The 15,801-nt window shown below is 45.3% G+C and overlaps 1 protein-coding gene and 1 non-coding gene across 2 annotated transcripts; both read left to right on the top strand.

Annotated features, from left to right (window-relative positions):
- The first annotated feature begins 6,217 nt into the window (after nucleotides 1–6,217).
- Nucleotides 6,218–8,839, top strand: LOC135404404 (large ribosomal subunit protein eL37). Its single transcript, XM_064639125.1, has 4 exons — nucleotides 6,218–6,263; nucleotides 6,979–7,114; nucleotides 7,360–7,444; nucleotides 8,723–8,839. Exons 1-4 carry the CDS (start codon nucleotides 6,261–6,263, stop codon nucleotides 8,790–8,792), a joined length of 294 nt encoding a protein of 97 aa, XP_064495195.1. The 5' UTR covers nucleotides 6,218–6,260; the 3' UTR covers nucleotides 8,793–8,839.
- LOC135406511 (small nucleolar RNA SNORD72) lies at nucleotides 8,541–8,621 on the top strand. Its single transcript, XR_010426309.1, has one exon. It is a non-coding gene; the product is annotated as a small nucleolar RNA SNORD72 (small nucleolar RNA).
- Nucleotides 8,840–15,801: the final 6,962 nt, after the last annotated feature.

The raw sequence follows: 15,801 nt of genomic DNA, 5'->3' as shown, positions 1-15,801 counted from the left end.
CTTCAATTTTCTCTTCCAGGCTTCGGACGTGTTCAGCCAGTTTGGTTTCCACAGATGAGACGTGGGCTCGTAATGGGGCGGTGACAGTGTCTTCATAAATCCTGAGTTTACTAACCAATGCTCCCACCTTGTCCTCTCCCTCCCTCCATTGCAGCGTTGCTAAGTAGCGGGAATACATTTCTGGCCCGAGTCGTGCAAACTTTAACCACATCTGGGAGGTGCACTGTACGCCATCTGGACTTTTAGGGAATCTTTCATCCTCTGAAAAGATTATCTCCAGTACAGCTAACTCCCTTAAGCACCGGATACCTTGTTCCATCGTGTTCCACTGTCCTTGCTGTACGTGGAGGTCCTCCTTGCAAAGGTATCTCTCCCTCACACTGCACAACAGTCGCCGCCAGAGGCTGAGGGTTTCCTGCCTCCTTCCAATCCCCTGATCAATGACTACATCTCGAGACAGGGATCCCAGCTGTCTGGCTTCACTCCCATATAGGATTGTATCCTTAGCTGCGGCATCCCAGATTCGGAGCAGCCAGGTCAGAATGGACTCATTCGCCTGTCATGTGAACTCTCTCCGGAGCTCACGTAGCTCACCCAGGGATAGGGACCGAGTGATTATTTCTGGCCCTGTCTCCTCCGGTGGATGTGAAGGTCCTGCCTCTTCATCATCATTTGCTATACGGACTGATTTAGTCTTTGATTTCCTTTTCTGGACAGGGGCGACTGCTATTGGTTTTGGTTGTTCTTCTGGCTCCTCGATGGTTTGTGTGGACACGGTGCCGGTTGGTTTATTTCTTTCTCCCTCTGACTCAGCTGTGGTTTGGGTGGACGTGGTGCCTGCAGATTTGGTCCTTCTCTTCTCCCCCTGACAGTGCTGTACCATGTCAAGTAGTGTCCGGTAGGCAGTGGCCAGGGCCCAGCAGGTTGCTGTGAGCTGGCCATCTCTGGAGCTGCCAGAGCATTTTCCCTTCACCAGTCTTATCATGCTAACAGGATCCTGCAGTTGTTCAGGGGTGAATTTCCAGATCATCGGAGGAGAAAATTTCTCCAAATACTGGCTGATGTCCTCCCACTTCCCGTGCCACTCAGCATTATCTGCTCCCAGGGCAGGTGTCCAAACAATCTCCCTAGAAGGCCCTGTTCTGACCCTAAACATGGTGTACACAGTACAGAGCAGACAAAGCAACACCAACAATAACATTATGCTGTCCTTAACATCAAAAGGGAACTCAATATTTTCAAAAACTGTTGTAGCAGGTCTGAAGGGGAAGAAGGAGGTGAGAGGCTGGAAACAACCATCCCCCCCTGTTCCCCCAAAGGGCTGGGTACGATTTTTAATGAGGCCCCAGAGGTAGCAACCCAAACCAGGACAGGCAAACAGGACTGAATACACATTTACAATGAAACTCATTGCTTCTGATGTTAGAATGACATAAACATAATATACTAATAGAGCAATTTGGATCCCTCTCCCTGGTCTTAAAGAGAGCATCAAAACAGGCAAATAATACCCCATCTGTGGAAATATGAACAGGCTCAAATACAACATCCATGTGAATGCATCAAACAACATGGTGATCAGGGAGTTTCTATATCCAAATAGACAAATGCTTAAAATGAAATTGTGATTCTGACTTCTCTCTCTCTGCCCGACGTTGGGCACCAAAAATGTGCTGGTTTAGAGTTAACCAGCAGGGGAAATGAACTCAACTCAAAGGAGAGATTATAAGTCAGAATAACAATTTACTAAAATAATACAGTAAGTACAATCATACAAACAAACAATTGGTCTTAACCCACAAAACCCAAATGTATAACCCAGTACCCTGGGGCATGAACAAAGTGGTGTTCCTTGGGCCCCACTTGAGTCCAAAGTAAAGGGAGAGGGGAAGAACCTGCTGGTGGGAGAGCAGTTGCAGTCTGGTCAAAAGTGGTGATTGCAGTGAGATGCTGGGGGAAGAGCTGTTGCAGTCTGGTCAAAAGTGGTGATTGCAGTGAGATGCTGAGGGAAGAGCTGTTGCAGTCTTTCTCTGGATCCCACAGAGTGGTTAAAAATGTTCCAAGACTCCAAGATTATATATCCTCCAGTTCAGGCAGTAATGTTCAGTGCTTCCCTCAGGGCGGGGAGTTCCACAAAGGGTGTGAGGACAAGAGCATCCTCCTATCTCACAGGCCTCTTAACACCTAGTTTATAGCCTGAGGAGTCAGGCTCTATGGGCAGAGGGTGCGAATAGTCTGTTGACAACAGTTTCTGGGAAATGGCATGGAAGGCTATAGAATACACAGTTTTGGGTTACACCCATACCATGATGAACTGGTCTCAGTTGTCCTAACTAGGACAAACAAGAAGGTCAGGAAGGTCCATGGGCCTTGGATAGGGTCAACTTGAGGCAGAGGGGCTTGTACCCCAGAGGGATAGAAGAAAAAAATGGATGGACATGTCCAGTGTTGCATTTTGCTTCCATTTTTCAACCCCAACCAGTTAGGACAGTCAGCAGACCATGGTGCTAGGGGATACAGAAAGGCACCCGCTTCCACAGTATGCAATAAACCCTGATCGAGATGCTTAATAGGATCACATTTTTGCTGGCATAACAAAGAGTTTCTCCCATCACCGGACCTGGCTGGACCAAAAGTGCTGGGCAGAAGCTGCAATGGGACTGTATTTGGTTTGTGTGTGAAGAACTGAAGCCCATGGGAAGAACTTGCATTGGAGAAGTTCGTGGAGGACTGTCTCCCGTGAGAGGGACCCCATGTTGGAGCAGGGGAAGGACTCCTCTCCCTGAGGAGGAAGCAGAAGCAGAAACAACATGTGAACTGACCATAACCCCCATTCCCTGTCTCCCTGTGCCACTTGGGGGGAGGAGGTAGAGTCTCAGGAATAAAGTTATGCCCAGGAGGGAGGGGTGGGGGGAAGGTGTTTCTAAGATTTGTTTTACTTCTCATTATCCTACTCTGATTCTGATTGGTAATAAATTCAATTATATATCCTGAAGTTGAGTCTGTTTTGCCCATGATGGTAATTGCTGAGTGATCTCTCCCTGTCCTTAACTCATGAGCCTTTTGTTATATTTTCTCTCCCCTGTCCAGTTGCAGAGGGGAGTGATAGAGTGGCTTTGGTGGGTGCCTGGCAGCCAGCCAGGGTCAAACCACCACAGGGACACAGGCTGCAGTGACAGACTGCTGTTTCCTACATTGAAAAGACAGTCCTGAAATCCAGATGTGTCGCCTTCTAAATAGTTTGGACTACTTCCTATACATTGAAGCAGAAGGGTGAATTAGCCAGTGCTGAATTTAGCTGGTACCATTGAGCAGTTGCTAGTACATGAGTCTGTGTGTTTTGAGTAAGCTGGAGTTCATTATTGGCAGTGACCCATGACCTGTACTGCAGCTAAGAGCTTCTGGGATTTTACTGGATCAGCCACATCTCTGCCCATTACCTACTGTATTGGGTCTGGCTAAGATGGTGTTCATTTCCCCACAGTAGCCCTCACAGTGCTGTGCTTTGCATTGGCAGCTAGAAGGGTGTTGATAACATACCGGTGTTTTGGCTACTGCTGAGCACAGCACCAGCACTGTAACATTCCTTCCTCAGTTGAGGGCAAGATCCTGGGAGGGGACCCAAGTAGGCCAGCTGACCCAAACTGACTGTATTCCAGACCATATGACGTCAGCTCAGATATAAAAGCTAAGGAAAGGAGCAGGAGGGGGGGCATTCATTGTTTCCAATGGCTTCCTGCTGAGAAACCATTACATGTGCTGAAGCCCTGCTTCTCAGGAAAGTGACCAGCCATCGTAACTCATAGGAAGTAGAGAATAAACCTTGTTATTTTTCGCTTTGCTTTTGTGCGTGCAAGCTCTTGCTTTGCTTTTGCCTTAATAAACTGCCTTTTCCCAACTCACAAGTCATTTTCCATCTTATTCTCTCTCCCCTTTTCCATCTGAGAAGGGGAGTAATAGAGTGGCTGGGTGGGCACCTGGTGTCCAGCCAAGGTCAACCCACCACACCTACCCTAGAAGTATCCAGTGCTCCTGAATACTAAAGACGATTTCATGATGATATAAAAAAAAAATCTTTCTTTCCTAACAGGTTTGAAGACATGTAAATGAACAAGATTATTTTTATCCCACATAGGACAAGAATAATTCCTCTGGCAGCATATCCTTGCAGGTAGACAAACCAACATACTTCCTTTGGAGGCTGTTGCCATGGCATCTGTCCAATGTCTTCACAGCATCTTCCAGATCTTTGAGATCTAACAAGAAAGGAAGAGGAAAGGAGGCACTAGTTAAAAGGCACACAGCAAGGTTGCTGGGAGAAATAAGACCCAGTCCAGCCTGTAGGATGTATTTATACTTTGACTTAATTGGGAAGTTTTTTCTGTATGGCATTTCATCCATAGAACACAGAGGTTTTGCTTTTGATTTTTGGCAAGAAAGACAGAATTGCTATAAAAATATTTTCATTGTCAGTCAGGGCAAAATTAATTTTACCTAACTTCAGCCATCTATGTGCCTAGCCTAAGAGGGCTGTCTAAGCTCCTGTTAGAATTTATGGAAGGAGAAGGGTTCCTCGCAAGGATGATTTATCCAGCCTATTTTAGACACCTAATTTAAGATGGCATGATTTACCCTTTGGCAGTATTTATCTCTCTCCTTTAAATACAGCGGGATCATGGATGGACTAAATTCCTGGATTTTCAGGTGAGGTAAAAGGAATGTGAACAAAGACCTCTGCCTTAGGTGTTATTCCAGGGATAGAAATTGCCAACCAAAATGAAAGAGATGAGTGAACAGCCTGGGCCACACCTTTGTGCATCTGGAACAATGCAGCTGAAGTAAAAGTTTTTCTCCCCATCCCTTACCCTTAGAAGTCAAAAGCCTCCCAGCATACAAATCAGCACCAAAGGAATTCAGTGAGAGGCCACGCTTAGAAAACAAGTGAGGATAAATTAATATTGAGACAACCATACAAGACTGGTTTGTCCAGGAGTGAAAATGCAGCAGCTGGACACAGCTTAATTGCTTTGGAGATTATGCCATGGGATGATGCCTTTTTCTGGATGAGCTCCATGTTACAAGGGTTCAACTGTCCACACATTCATTGTGCAAGAGTTCCTCAGTTTTCCGGCTTGTGGCAGGCCCAGACATTTTGGAATAACTACATTTTTAGTCAGCTTCAGTAAACCAAAACCTGTCAGATAAATACATACTTTTATCAAGAGCTGTTAGATAAGGTTATATAACTATACAATCAGAGTTAAATAAAATGATTTTATCATCAATTTCTGACTTTGAGACAAGTGTTGAACTGGTGATAAGTTAAACACAAATTTCTTCAAGTTTTCTCTGTACATATTATTTCTCCAAAATTAACTTTTCTTAGATAAAATTGCCTATAGATTGTGAGTCTACTGAAGATGCATGGTAGGTTGGAATGTAAGAATTTAAATGATGCTTCTGAATAAAAACCAATTTTGCATTAATGATGTCCATTGAGATGCTTTAGGCAGACTGTCACCTTGCGTGTTCAGAGCTTGGGGGGGACACACTGACAAAGAGTGCAGTAGGGGCTGCCTATCTTTTAAGGCAATTCACTTTGAAAGTATGTATTACAGCCATGAATATCCCATCCCTGAATTTCAGGCATGAAAATAGGTTTCACTTGATGTAGAAATAGGGCCAGGACTTGATTCTGCAGCCTGAAGTGGAACTATAGGCACCTGTGAATAGCAGCATAGGCACTATCACAGAGAAGACGCATTAGAGTTAAAAATTATGTACCAGTAAGGCAACTTAGGTGTGTTAAATGTTTTCTTGACATATCTACGCATAGATACCCCTTAATCATTATTTCCAGGCCCAGTCGCACCATAGCCTAGGACACATTGTGATGCCCTAATAAACACCGGTTTTTAGGTAGTGTCACTGGGGAGCTTATGGAGTCTGGCCCCCGAGGGTCTCACCCAGGACATCAAGGCTTTCAGGGACTCCGTATGTCCCAGCAGGCTGGACCCGGCGGGAAGGGGCCATCACACGGAGGGGCTCCTAAACACAATTTGAGATGAGGCCAATCAAAGAGAGCACTCGCTCTCTGCCGTGCCGAGCCGAGCCAGGCCAGGCCTATCCAGCCGGGCCACCGGATCGGATCCCTCCGCCGTGCCCAACTGGACACTCCCAGTGCTCCCCCGGAAGCGCTTGCCGGACTATAGCGGAAGCGGGGCGGGGTGCAGCCTCTTTGGTGCTGGCGCCCGGAGAAGATGGTGAGCACTGGGGCCCGGGTGCGGGGTATCTGTTCTCATCCGCCGCCATGCCGGCCTCCGCGGGGCCGCGGGCCTCGTCTGGGGCGTGGGGAGGCCTTGTGCCCTGCTGCGGCCGGACTCAGCGGCGGCTCGGCGCTGCGGGGAGACGATGCTGGGAGCTGAGCCTGAGGGCCTGGCGGTGGACCCCGTTCCTGGCCCGTGTGGGGGCGCGGGGCGTCTGGTCCTGGGCGAAGAGGCAGCGATGGGATATGGGGCCGTGCTACCGCGGGATCTCCTTCGGGGTCTCCCTGCTTGTTGCGAGCCTGGCCGGGCTAGCGCTCTCCCCAGGGATGGGGCAGCTTTTCAGATAAGGGGGTTTGGTTGCCAAAGCAAGAGGGGGTTTGGTTGCTAAAGCCTCTTGTGAGTGTTCGGTTGATCTGTGAGAATACCTTCCCTCGGGGAAAAGCACTTTACTGTTTATCACCGATAAATTTGGGGGAGATGAGAAACTAGTTGGAGATAACCACTCGGTGGCTTCGTTTTATTTCAGCACTGGGCAGGGGTATAGGAATGGCAAAGAGGTGTAAGGAGTTGGTGTTTCAGAGTTCAGTGTGCCTCTGCCATGTTTACTGGGCTTTGTGAATTTGTGAGTGTTTTTTAAAGAAGCCTATGTTTTCAGTTATATGACTTTTGAATGATAGTGATACAATGTGCAATGTCTTGAAATATTTCTCAGACGAAGGGTACATCATCGTTTGGTAAGAGACGAAATAAGACACACACCTTGTGTCGTCGATGTGGGTCCAAGGCATACCATCTGCAGAAATCTACCTGTGGGAAATGTGGTTACCCTGCTAAGCGTAAGAGAAAGTGTAAGTAACAGAGTTGAATTTAAAAACTTTTGTTTCTTTGTTGTCTTCAATAGTCTGGCTTTTTTCCAACCAGGCAAGAATACATCTTGCAGTGTTTGGAGCTTTTTTTGAAATTACACAGATTTAACTATATTAATAATTGCTTTTTTTTTTTGCTTCTGTCGGATTGAATAGTTGTGCTATTCAAATGTACTGTGCAACTAATTATTTATTGCAGATGAGTAATAGTAACTCCTGTGTTCTAGATAACTGGAGTGCAAAGGCTAAACGACGCAACACCACTGGTACTGGTCGCATGAGACACCTGAAAAGGGTCTACCGTCGATTCAGGTACAATATTACAAACCAGTGTAATCTGAAATCTTGCATGGATTTCACTGAATTATAAAATTCATCATTCAAAGTTAACACTTATTTAGTACACTTGATGAGGTATGGTGTTTCTTTTTAAATATATTGTGGAAATAAATTATGCCTTATATCTTCAGATGAATATGCTGCCAATTATAAAAAGCTCACTCATTTTTAATACATAGGATGTATAGCAAGCTCTGATGTTTCTGTTAAATGTAGATAGTACAGAACACAGAGGGTATTGTAATAAAACACCCACATTTGAAAAGGTATGCTTTGTGTAGCATTACCTCTTTGGGGGAGTCTGAAATTGCTGGTTGCACTGAAGTTGTATTTTTATGACATGCAATTCTTGAAATGCATTCTAATCTCCTCTTGCCCACAAAAAAGTTAATAATTTAAATACTTTATTGGTTGCTCTTTAATTTGGAGTTCAATTAGCAGTAACTAACATCAGATTCTGAGTTAGAGGTTTCTAAAATGTGTTATAAAGCTTTGAGTTGTACTTAAAAGGTACTCTACTGTTAAACTTGCTAAGAATTTCTTTTTGTATGACCTCCATGTTCTAAAGCACAGCTCTGTAACTTTTGGCCTAATATATCAGAAAGATGGATGAAAAATACCAAGCAATTCAAGGGTCTTTTCCTAAAAATGTATATTGGATTTTATAGTGAAAAGTAGGAGTCTTTTAAGTCCAGGACCTAGGTGTAGTTGAGGGATTCATTCATCAGGAGTTTTTTGGTGAGCACAGTCTTTCCCAGAAGCATCCAGAAAATACCTTACAATGTGCAACTGCAGCCTGATTTCCACCAAGTGTTGCTGAAGTAGAAATGTCATATCCAAAAGCAAGCTTGGGTCTGATTTCTGTAAGAAATTGACTTGCACTTCAATACTAACAAATGTGAAATTTTTTGCTGAATTGCTTAGTAGGACCATAAAGTAAGGCATGCCTTCAGTGGGTGTGCTGTATCAAATTCAGTCTTGCAGTGTTTACTCAGTTACTGAAATCTTCCTGTTTGAAGAAGTCAAATTTACTTCAGCAGAAGAGAAAACCATATTGCTTATTCAAAACAGCTTGTCAATTATGTTTCTTATTAAAAATGTCCAAACATATGAACTCTGTAGTGATTTCAGTGCATTACTGAGAGAAGCTGAAAAAAGCTGCTGAACCTGATCTGAAACATTACTTGTTAGAAAATAACTTGGAGCAGAAGTCACCCTTTCAAAAAGTAGTAACCATATTTCTACTTGCAGGAATGGATTCCGTGAGGGAACCACGCCAAAGCCCAAGAGAGCAGCTGTTGCAGCCTCCAGTTCATCATAAAGATACATGTATTTGTTAAAATAAATTGTCTTATCCAGAAAATGTCACCTTTTGTATATGTTTTACTTCAGGGAAGCATGGGATTCCTGAAAATACATGTATTTACACACACAAATTGTTGATGGTATTGTTGCCGTGGGAGTTAGGTGCTGAAAAAATCTCCCGGAGCAGTTAATTAGGGGTGAGATAAGAAAGGGTTTATTATGCCAAGGCAAAGATGTTACAAGACACGCACGCCCGTCATGCCTGAGATGTTACATTTTATAATATCATCCATCCAATCCCAGATGTGTCCACCCTGTGGCCTTTACTCTGGACCGCCCCGGGTCCACCCCCTGAAAATGGGTCTGGGGGCTTTTTGGGACCCTCTGTTCATCCCATCTTCATCAGAGCACAAAGGTACATAGTCACCCAGTTTTTGACCGTGTTCTGTGGTTTAGGCCCTGATATGCTGTTCTGCCAACAATCTAGGCCTTGCCTTGACAAAAGACTAAACATTTCTGCTGTATTCAGGGGTAGGGGTGATATAGGGAGCATAGAATGGGATAAGAGGGTTAAGGAATGTGTAAACAAGGGTGCTAGAGGGAAAGGGATAAGGGAGGAAGGGAGGGATGCTGCTTTTAGAGTCTACTTCCACTACTTATAAAACTTACAAGTATTAGAAAAATAAAAACCATTAGGGGCTTAAGGCTGCAGTATGCGCTGAAGCAATTAATTAAAAATAATCCCTTAATTGACTTTTCCTTTGATAGCACCTCCACCTTGAAAAGGGCCATTATCTTTGTGCTGAATTTTAAAAGAGGGTTATATGTGTTACTCAAAAGAACTTGCCTGCAAGAGAAATGGAATGTTGGCACTATGGACTGTTGTGCCCTAGCATGAAGAGTCAGAATTTATCGCAAAGATGGTAACTTGACCAATCTCTCTAAGTGCTGATCTGGGAGGAAATTGCTTAAGAGGAATTCCCAGTCTTAGCCAAGATTCACTGTTTTGTGGCTCTGAAAGGCCTGCAAAAGTATTGCCTATTCACTGGGTCATTGTTTGGGTAAAAAGAAACTGCCAAGTCTGGAGCATGCATACTGCCGGGCATGAAGGGACTGGAGATTTGTTATTCACAGAAACACAGAATATGCTGAGTTGGAAGGGACCCACAAGGATCACCAAGTCCAACTCCTAGCCCTCCACCCATTCCCAAGAGTCACACTGTGTGCCCAAGAATATCATCCAAATGCTTCCTGAACTCTCAGGCTTGATGCTGTGACCACTTTCCTGGGGAGCCTATTCCAGCATCCAAGGAGCCTTTGAGCGAAGAACCATTTTCTAATATCCAACCTAAGTCTCCCCTGACACAACTTCAGGCCATTCCCTCAGGGTCTGTCACTGGTCACCACAGGGAAGAGATCAGTGTCTTCCTCTCCTCTTCCCCTCATGAGGAAGTTGTAGACTGAGATGAGGTCTCCTCCAGGCTGAATAGACCAAGTGACCTCAGCTGCTCCTCATACGGCTTCCCCTCAAGGCCCTTCACCATCTTTGTTGCCCTCCTTTGGACACTCTCTAATATCTTAATATCTTTCTTATATTGCAAAGACCAAAACTGCACACAATATTCAAGGTGAGGCTGCCCCAGTGCAGAGTAGAGCGGGATAATCCCCTCCCTTGCCTGGCTGGCGATGCTTTGCCTGATGCCCCCCAGGACACAGTTGGCCCTCCTGGCTGCCAGGGCACACTGCTGACTCATATTCAACTTGCTGTCAACCAGGACCCCCGGGTCCCTTTCCATGGCACTGCTTTCCAGCCTCTCATTCCCCAGTCTGTCCATACATCCAGGGTTGCCCCATCCCAGGTGCAGAATCCAACACTTGCCATGGTTGAACTTCATATGATTGGTGATTGCCCAGTCCTCTGATTTGTCGAGGTCTCTCTGCTGGGCCTCCCGCCTTTGAGGGAGTTGACAGCTCCTCAGAGTTTTGTGTCATCTGCAAACTTGCTTAGTATCCCTTTCAGTCCTGCATCCAAGTAATTTATGAAAATGTTGAAGAGCACAGGGCCTAAATGGAGCCCTGTGGAACCCCACTAGTGACAGGTTGCCAGTCTGATGTCACCCCAGTCACTATTACCCTCTTTGCTTGACCCATGAGCCAATTGCTCACCCACCACATGATGTGTTTATCCAGCTGTGGGCTGAACAGTTTGTCCAGAAGGATCCTGGGGGAGACAGGATCGAAAGCTTTACTGAAATCCAAAAAGGTTACATCAACTGGCTTCCCTTGATCAACCAGGTGGGTTACCTTGTCATAAAAGGAAATCAGGTGTGATATGCAGGACTTGTGAAGCTGTGATGGCTGTGACCAGTGACTGCATTGTCCTTCAGGTGTTTTCAATACCTCCCAGAATAATCTTCTCCATAACTTTACCAGGCACTGAAGACTGACAGGCCTGTACTTTCCAGGGTCCTCCTTGCCCTTCTTGAAAATTGGGACAACGTTCGCCACCTTCCAGTCAAGTAGTATCTCTCTGAATTCCCAAGACTGCTCAAAAATCAATGAGAGAGGTTTTGTGATGACATCATGTCTCAGTTTAAGGAGACTGAAGTGTTTTGCTAAGGAGGATGATTTATGAGGTAGACCAAACTCCTCTCTCTCAGCAATTGTAAATCCGAAATTAAGAGGCTTCAATCGAGGAAGTATGGAAAAAAGAAGAAATAACAACCCTTTATTAAAGAATATATGTGTATTCGCAAAAACAGTAACAGAACACAAAAACAACTAAACAATAATCCTGTACCCAAAAGTCCCCCTCAAAAAGGAAACAGTTTGATACTTCTCTGTCCTCTAGCACAATTCTAATCACGGTTGGCAGGAGCGCTGTTGGATCATTGGAGGAGCAGAGCCTGCAGCGCTCAGTGTTGGTTGGCGCTGTTGGCTCTGGCGGTCGTTGTGTGAGGCCCTGGATCACGGGAGAAGCCGAAATGGAGATCTCCCCCCCCACCGAGGAGGAGAAGGGGAAAAAGGGGAAAGGCGGGCGGTTTCTTTCCCACAAAACTCACAATGTCTGTGGCTGGCTGTGGTCAGGACTCCCCCCTTTCCTCACCGAGCACAAACTCTATGATGAAATCTGAGCAGGTCTGGCTGACGACAGAGCAGACCGTAGGCAAGACAAGGCCGGAGAACAGCCAGATGACCAGGTCGAGAGCAAAATGGCCTCAGAGATTTTCCAGCACACATCTTGCCCCCGTTAAGGCAAAAAAAAATGAAGTGCCCCCTGTTTGCAAGGAGAGGAGGAGAAAAACTCCTCCCCCCTCCCTACAGTTTTGGAAGGGCCATCAGCCTGGAATGCAGGTCTGCCAGCTAGTTCTTTTGTATAGTCAATTACCCCTTCCCCCTCCCTTGTTCAACATCCTTCTTTTACAGCAGGACAGGGGAAAGGAAAATTTCTGCTTCGATTTTTAGAACAAGTAAACCTATGACACATCAGCAGCTCTTTGAGGATTCTGGTATGAACCCCATCAGGCCCCATAGATTTGTAGGGATCCAACTGGAGCAGCATATCCCGCACAATTTCAGGGTCAACATGGAGTGGATCATTCTCGCAGTCATGGTCCTGCAGCTCAGGGCACTGAGACCCCCTTGGCCCACCATCCGTGTTGAAGACAGAGGCAAAGAAAGCATTAAACACATCTGCCTTGTCTCTGTCCCTGTTTGCAAGGTGACCATCCTTATCCTCTAATGGGCCAATGATATTTCTATACTGCATATTGCCATTGGTATATTTGAAAAAACTGTTTTTATTTTCCCCCACATTTCTGGCAGCTTCAACTCCAGTTGAGCTTTGGCTGTACGAATTTTTGCCCTACAGTGGTGTAGCAGGGTGAATTTATGCTGATACTTTTGGTCTGTGTTTGGCCCCAGCCAACTGTAGTAGTTTATATTCTCCCTGCCAAGTTCACTGATAAAACAGTGAATTCGTCCTTGGAGGGAGAACTTATGTATAAACTATTTTAATTGGTGTTCTGTGATTGGCTAATTGCCCTCCAAGGTCGCTTGAAGGAGAGATTGAGGAGGAGGAGGATGAAGTAAACCCACTGACTCAATTAAGAAAGACCCTCCCCCAGGTGCAGTACTGTCCTAGTTAGAACAACTGGGACCAGTTCATCACTGGATGGGTGTAAACCAAAACTGTGTATTCTATAGCCTTCCATGCCATTTCCCAGAAACTGTTATCAATGAACCATTTACACCATCTGCACATAGAGCCTGACTCCTCAGGCTATAAACTAGGTGCTAAGAGGCCTGCGAGATAGAAGGTTGCTCTTGTCCTCACACCCATTAAGGAACCCCCTGCCCTGAGGGAGGTACTGAGCATTCCTGCCTGAACTGGAGGATATATAATCTTGGAGTCTTGGGACTTTTTTAACCACTCATGGGATCCAGAGGAAGACTGCAGATCACCGCTCTCAACTGCAGACCACCGCTCTCAACCAGACTGCAGACCACCACTCTCAACTGGACTGCAACCACCACTTTTCAGCCAGACTGCAATCACCACTCTTGACCAGACTGCAACAGCACTCTCACCAACAGGTTTTCCCCTCTCCTTTTACTTTGGACTCAGGGGGGCCAAAGAACACCACTCTGTTCATGCCCCAGGGTGCTGGGTTATATATTTGGGGTTTGTGGGTTAAAATCAATTGTTTGTCTGTATAATCGTACTTATTGTATTATTTTATTAAATTGTTATTCTGACTTATAATCTCTCTTTTGAGTTGAGTTCATTTCCCCTGCTGGTTTACCTTTAAACCAGCACAAGTACGCAGGCGCAGGGAAAGCCACGTGTGCGCAGAAGAGATATTACTTGCATAACCGGGAGGTGGGACTGAGGGCCTCGGGCTGGGCGGTGCTGGCCGCACCTGGGAGGTTGTGGTCACTCAGTTAATTGTATAAAAGTAGATAGCGCTTTCTTGGGAGCTAGCTAGCTTTACCTCAAGGACAACATTGTTTTTGGCGGGGACGCCTGCCAGTTTGTGAACTTACTGACTCTCCAAGGATGCAGCTTCTGCTATGGGTAATTATAGGCATGTTAGGTCGGTAAGATAACTTTATGGGCAACAGCTGGGTAACTGGGGAGGTCATGCTGGGGGCTTTTTTCTCTCCTCCTTCCTCCCTTTTGGGTTTGTTCGTTTTGTTGGCCACCTCTTGGTAATAAATATTGGGTTTCGTTAAGCTTTTAACAGTGTCATGGTTTCAAGATTCGGTATGTTTTCAGCCTTCCCTAATACAAGTGGCAAGCAGGATCTCTGTATTCTCCCCATGTCACCTGACCTTGCTTCCACTGGGCATACAGCTTCCTTTTTTGCCTTATTTCCAAGAGAAGATCCCTGCTCAGCCAAGCCAGCCTTCTGCCTCACCTGCTTGACTTCCAACATTTGGGAATTGCCTTCTCCTGTGCCCTTAGGAGGTGATGTTTGAAAAGTGACCAGCACTGATGGACCCCAGCACCTGCAAAAACATTTTTCCGGGGGACCTTATTCACTAGTTCCCTGAGCAGCCTGAAGTCTGCTCTCCTCATGTCCAGAGTTGAGGTTTTGCTGGCACTTTTCCTCCTGTCAACAAAGATTTTAAACTCAATTGCTTCGTGGTTGCTGTGGCCAAGACGGCCACCAATCTCCACTTCGCTCATGAGATCCATTCTGTTGACAAGCAGCAGATCAAGGAGGGCATCTTTCTGAGTCGGCTCCCTTAGGACCTGTTCCATAAAGTTGTCATTCAGATTTTTTAGGAGTCTTCTGATCCAGATTGTACCAGCTGTGTGATGCTCCCAGTTAATTTCTGGCAAGTTGAAGTCCCCCAATAAGGCAGAGACAGAAGTTACCCAAATGGTCTGGGAAGGTCAGTGTGGAAAGTTGACACAAATAAATCAGAGTTAATTATAGAATTAATTAGTGAAAGGACTAGAGCACAGGTCTTATGAGGAGCAGATGAGGGAGCTAGGGTTGTTTAGCTTGGAGAAAAGAAGGCTCAGAGGGGACCTTATTGCTCTCTACAACTCCCTGAAAGGATGTTGTAGCAAGGTGGTGTGTTGGTCTCTTCTTCCAGGTAACAAGTGACAGGACAAGAGGAAATGGCTTCAAGCTGCACCAGGGGAGGTTTAGATTGGATATTAGGAAAAATTTCTTCACTGAAAGGGTGGTCAGGCATTGAAACAAGCTGCCCAGGGCAGTGGTGAGGTCACCACCCCTGGAAGTGTTCAAAAAATGTGTGGATGTGGCACTTGGGATCATGGTTTAGTGGTGGACTTGGCAATGCCGGGTTAAGTGTGACTCGATGATCTTGGAGGTCTTTTCCAACCTAAGTGATTCTATTATGGTAGGTAATATGATACAGAAGTCAGTGACTTGGGAGTACGTTTGAATTACAGATTGATAAACTTGCACCCTACATGGTGTATTACTGGGTCACTCAGGTGGCTCTCAAACTCAGCTTTAAAAAAAGTGATCATAAGATGCTGTTATGAAAGTTTTGGGAATTTATAAGATAGTAATCACTGTAAGGCTTTAGAGGATTTTCAGATGCCTTAGAGAGAAAAAACTTGACAGACATACACACCCCTCTCCCCCCCCAAAAAAACCAACCAACAAACTATCACCAACTTCTGATACTTTCAGCTTCTGAGGCTGTTCTATAATTCCTTTGGTTTCATCATGAATTTCCAAAAGTAGCATACTGCTTTGTCAGTACTAAAGGATCAGCAGTCAACAAATATATCAGCTTGTGCAGATCACTGAAGAAATTTTCAGCCAGGTTTGAAATTGGGGTTCCCTTGACTGCACTTTCTTATACTTTAAATGAAGTATAGTTAATACTTTTGGATAATTGAGTGTATCTACTTAGGCTCTTTCTAAACAACAAGAGAAATCTTGTCCTGATGTTGTCTTAGCATGTAACAAATATATTGTACTCACTCTGCTTTTAATTGGTCCTTCTGAGAGTCTGAAAGTAAGTGGTATTGAAGC

The sequence above is a fragment of the Pseudopipra pipra genome, chromosome W, assembly GCF_036250125.1.
Source record: "Pseudopipra pipra isolate bDixPip1 chromosome W, bDixPip1.hap1, whole genome shotgun sequence".
Taxonomy (NCBI): Eukaryota; Metazoa; Chordata; class Aves; order Passeriformes; family Pipridae; genus Pseudopipra; species Pseudopipra pipra.
The sequence above is the reverse complement of the archived record's forward strand: the minus strand, read 5'-3'. Positions and strand labels throughout refer to the sequence as shown.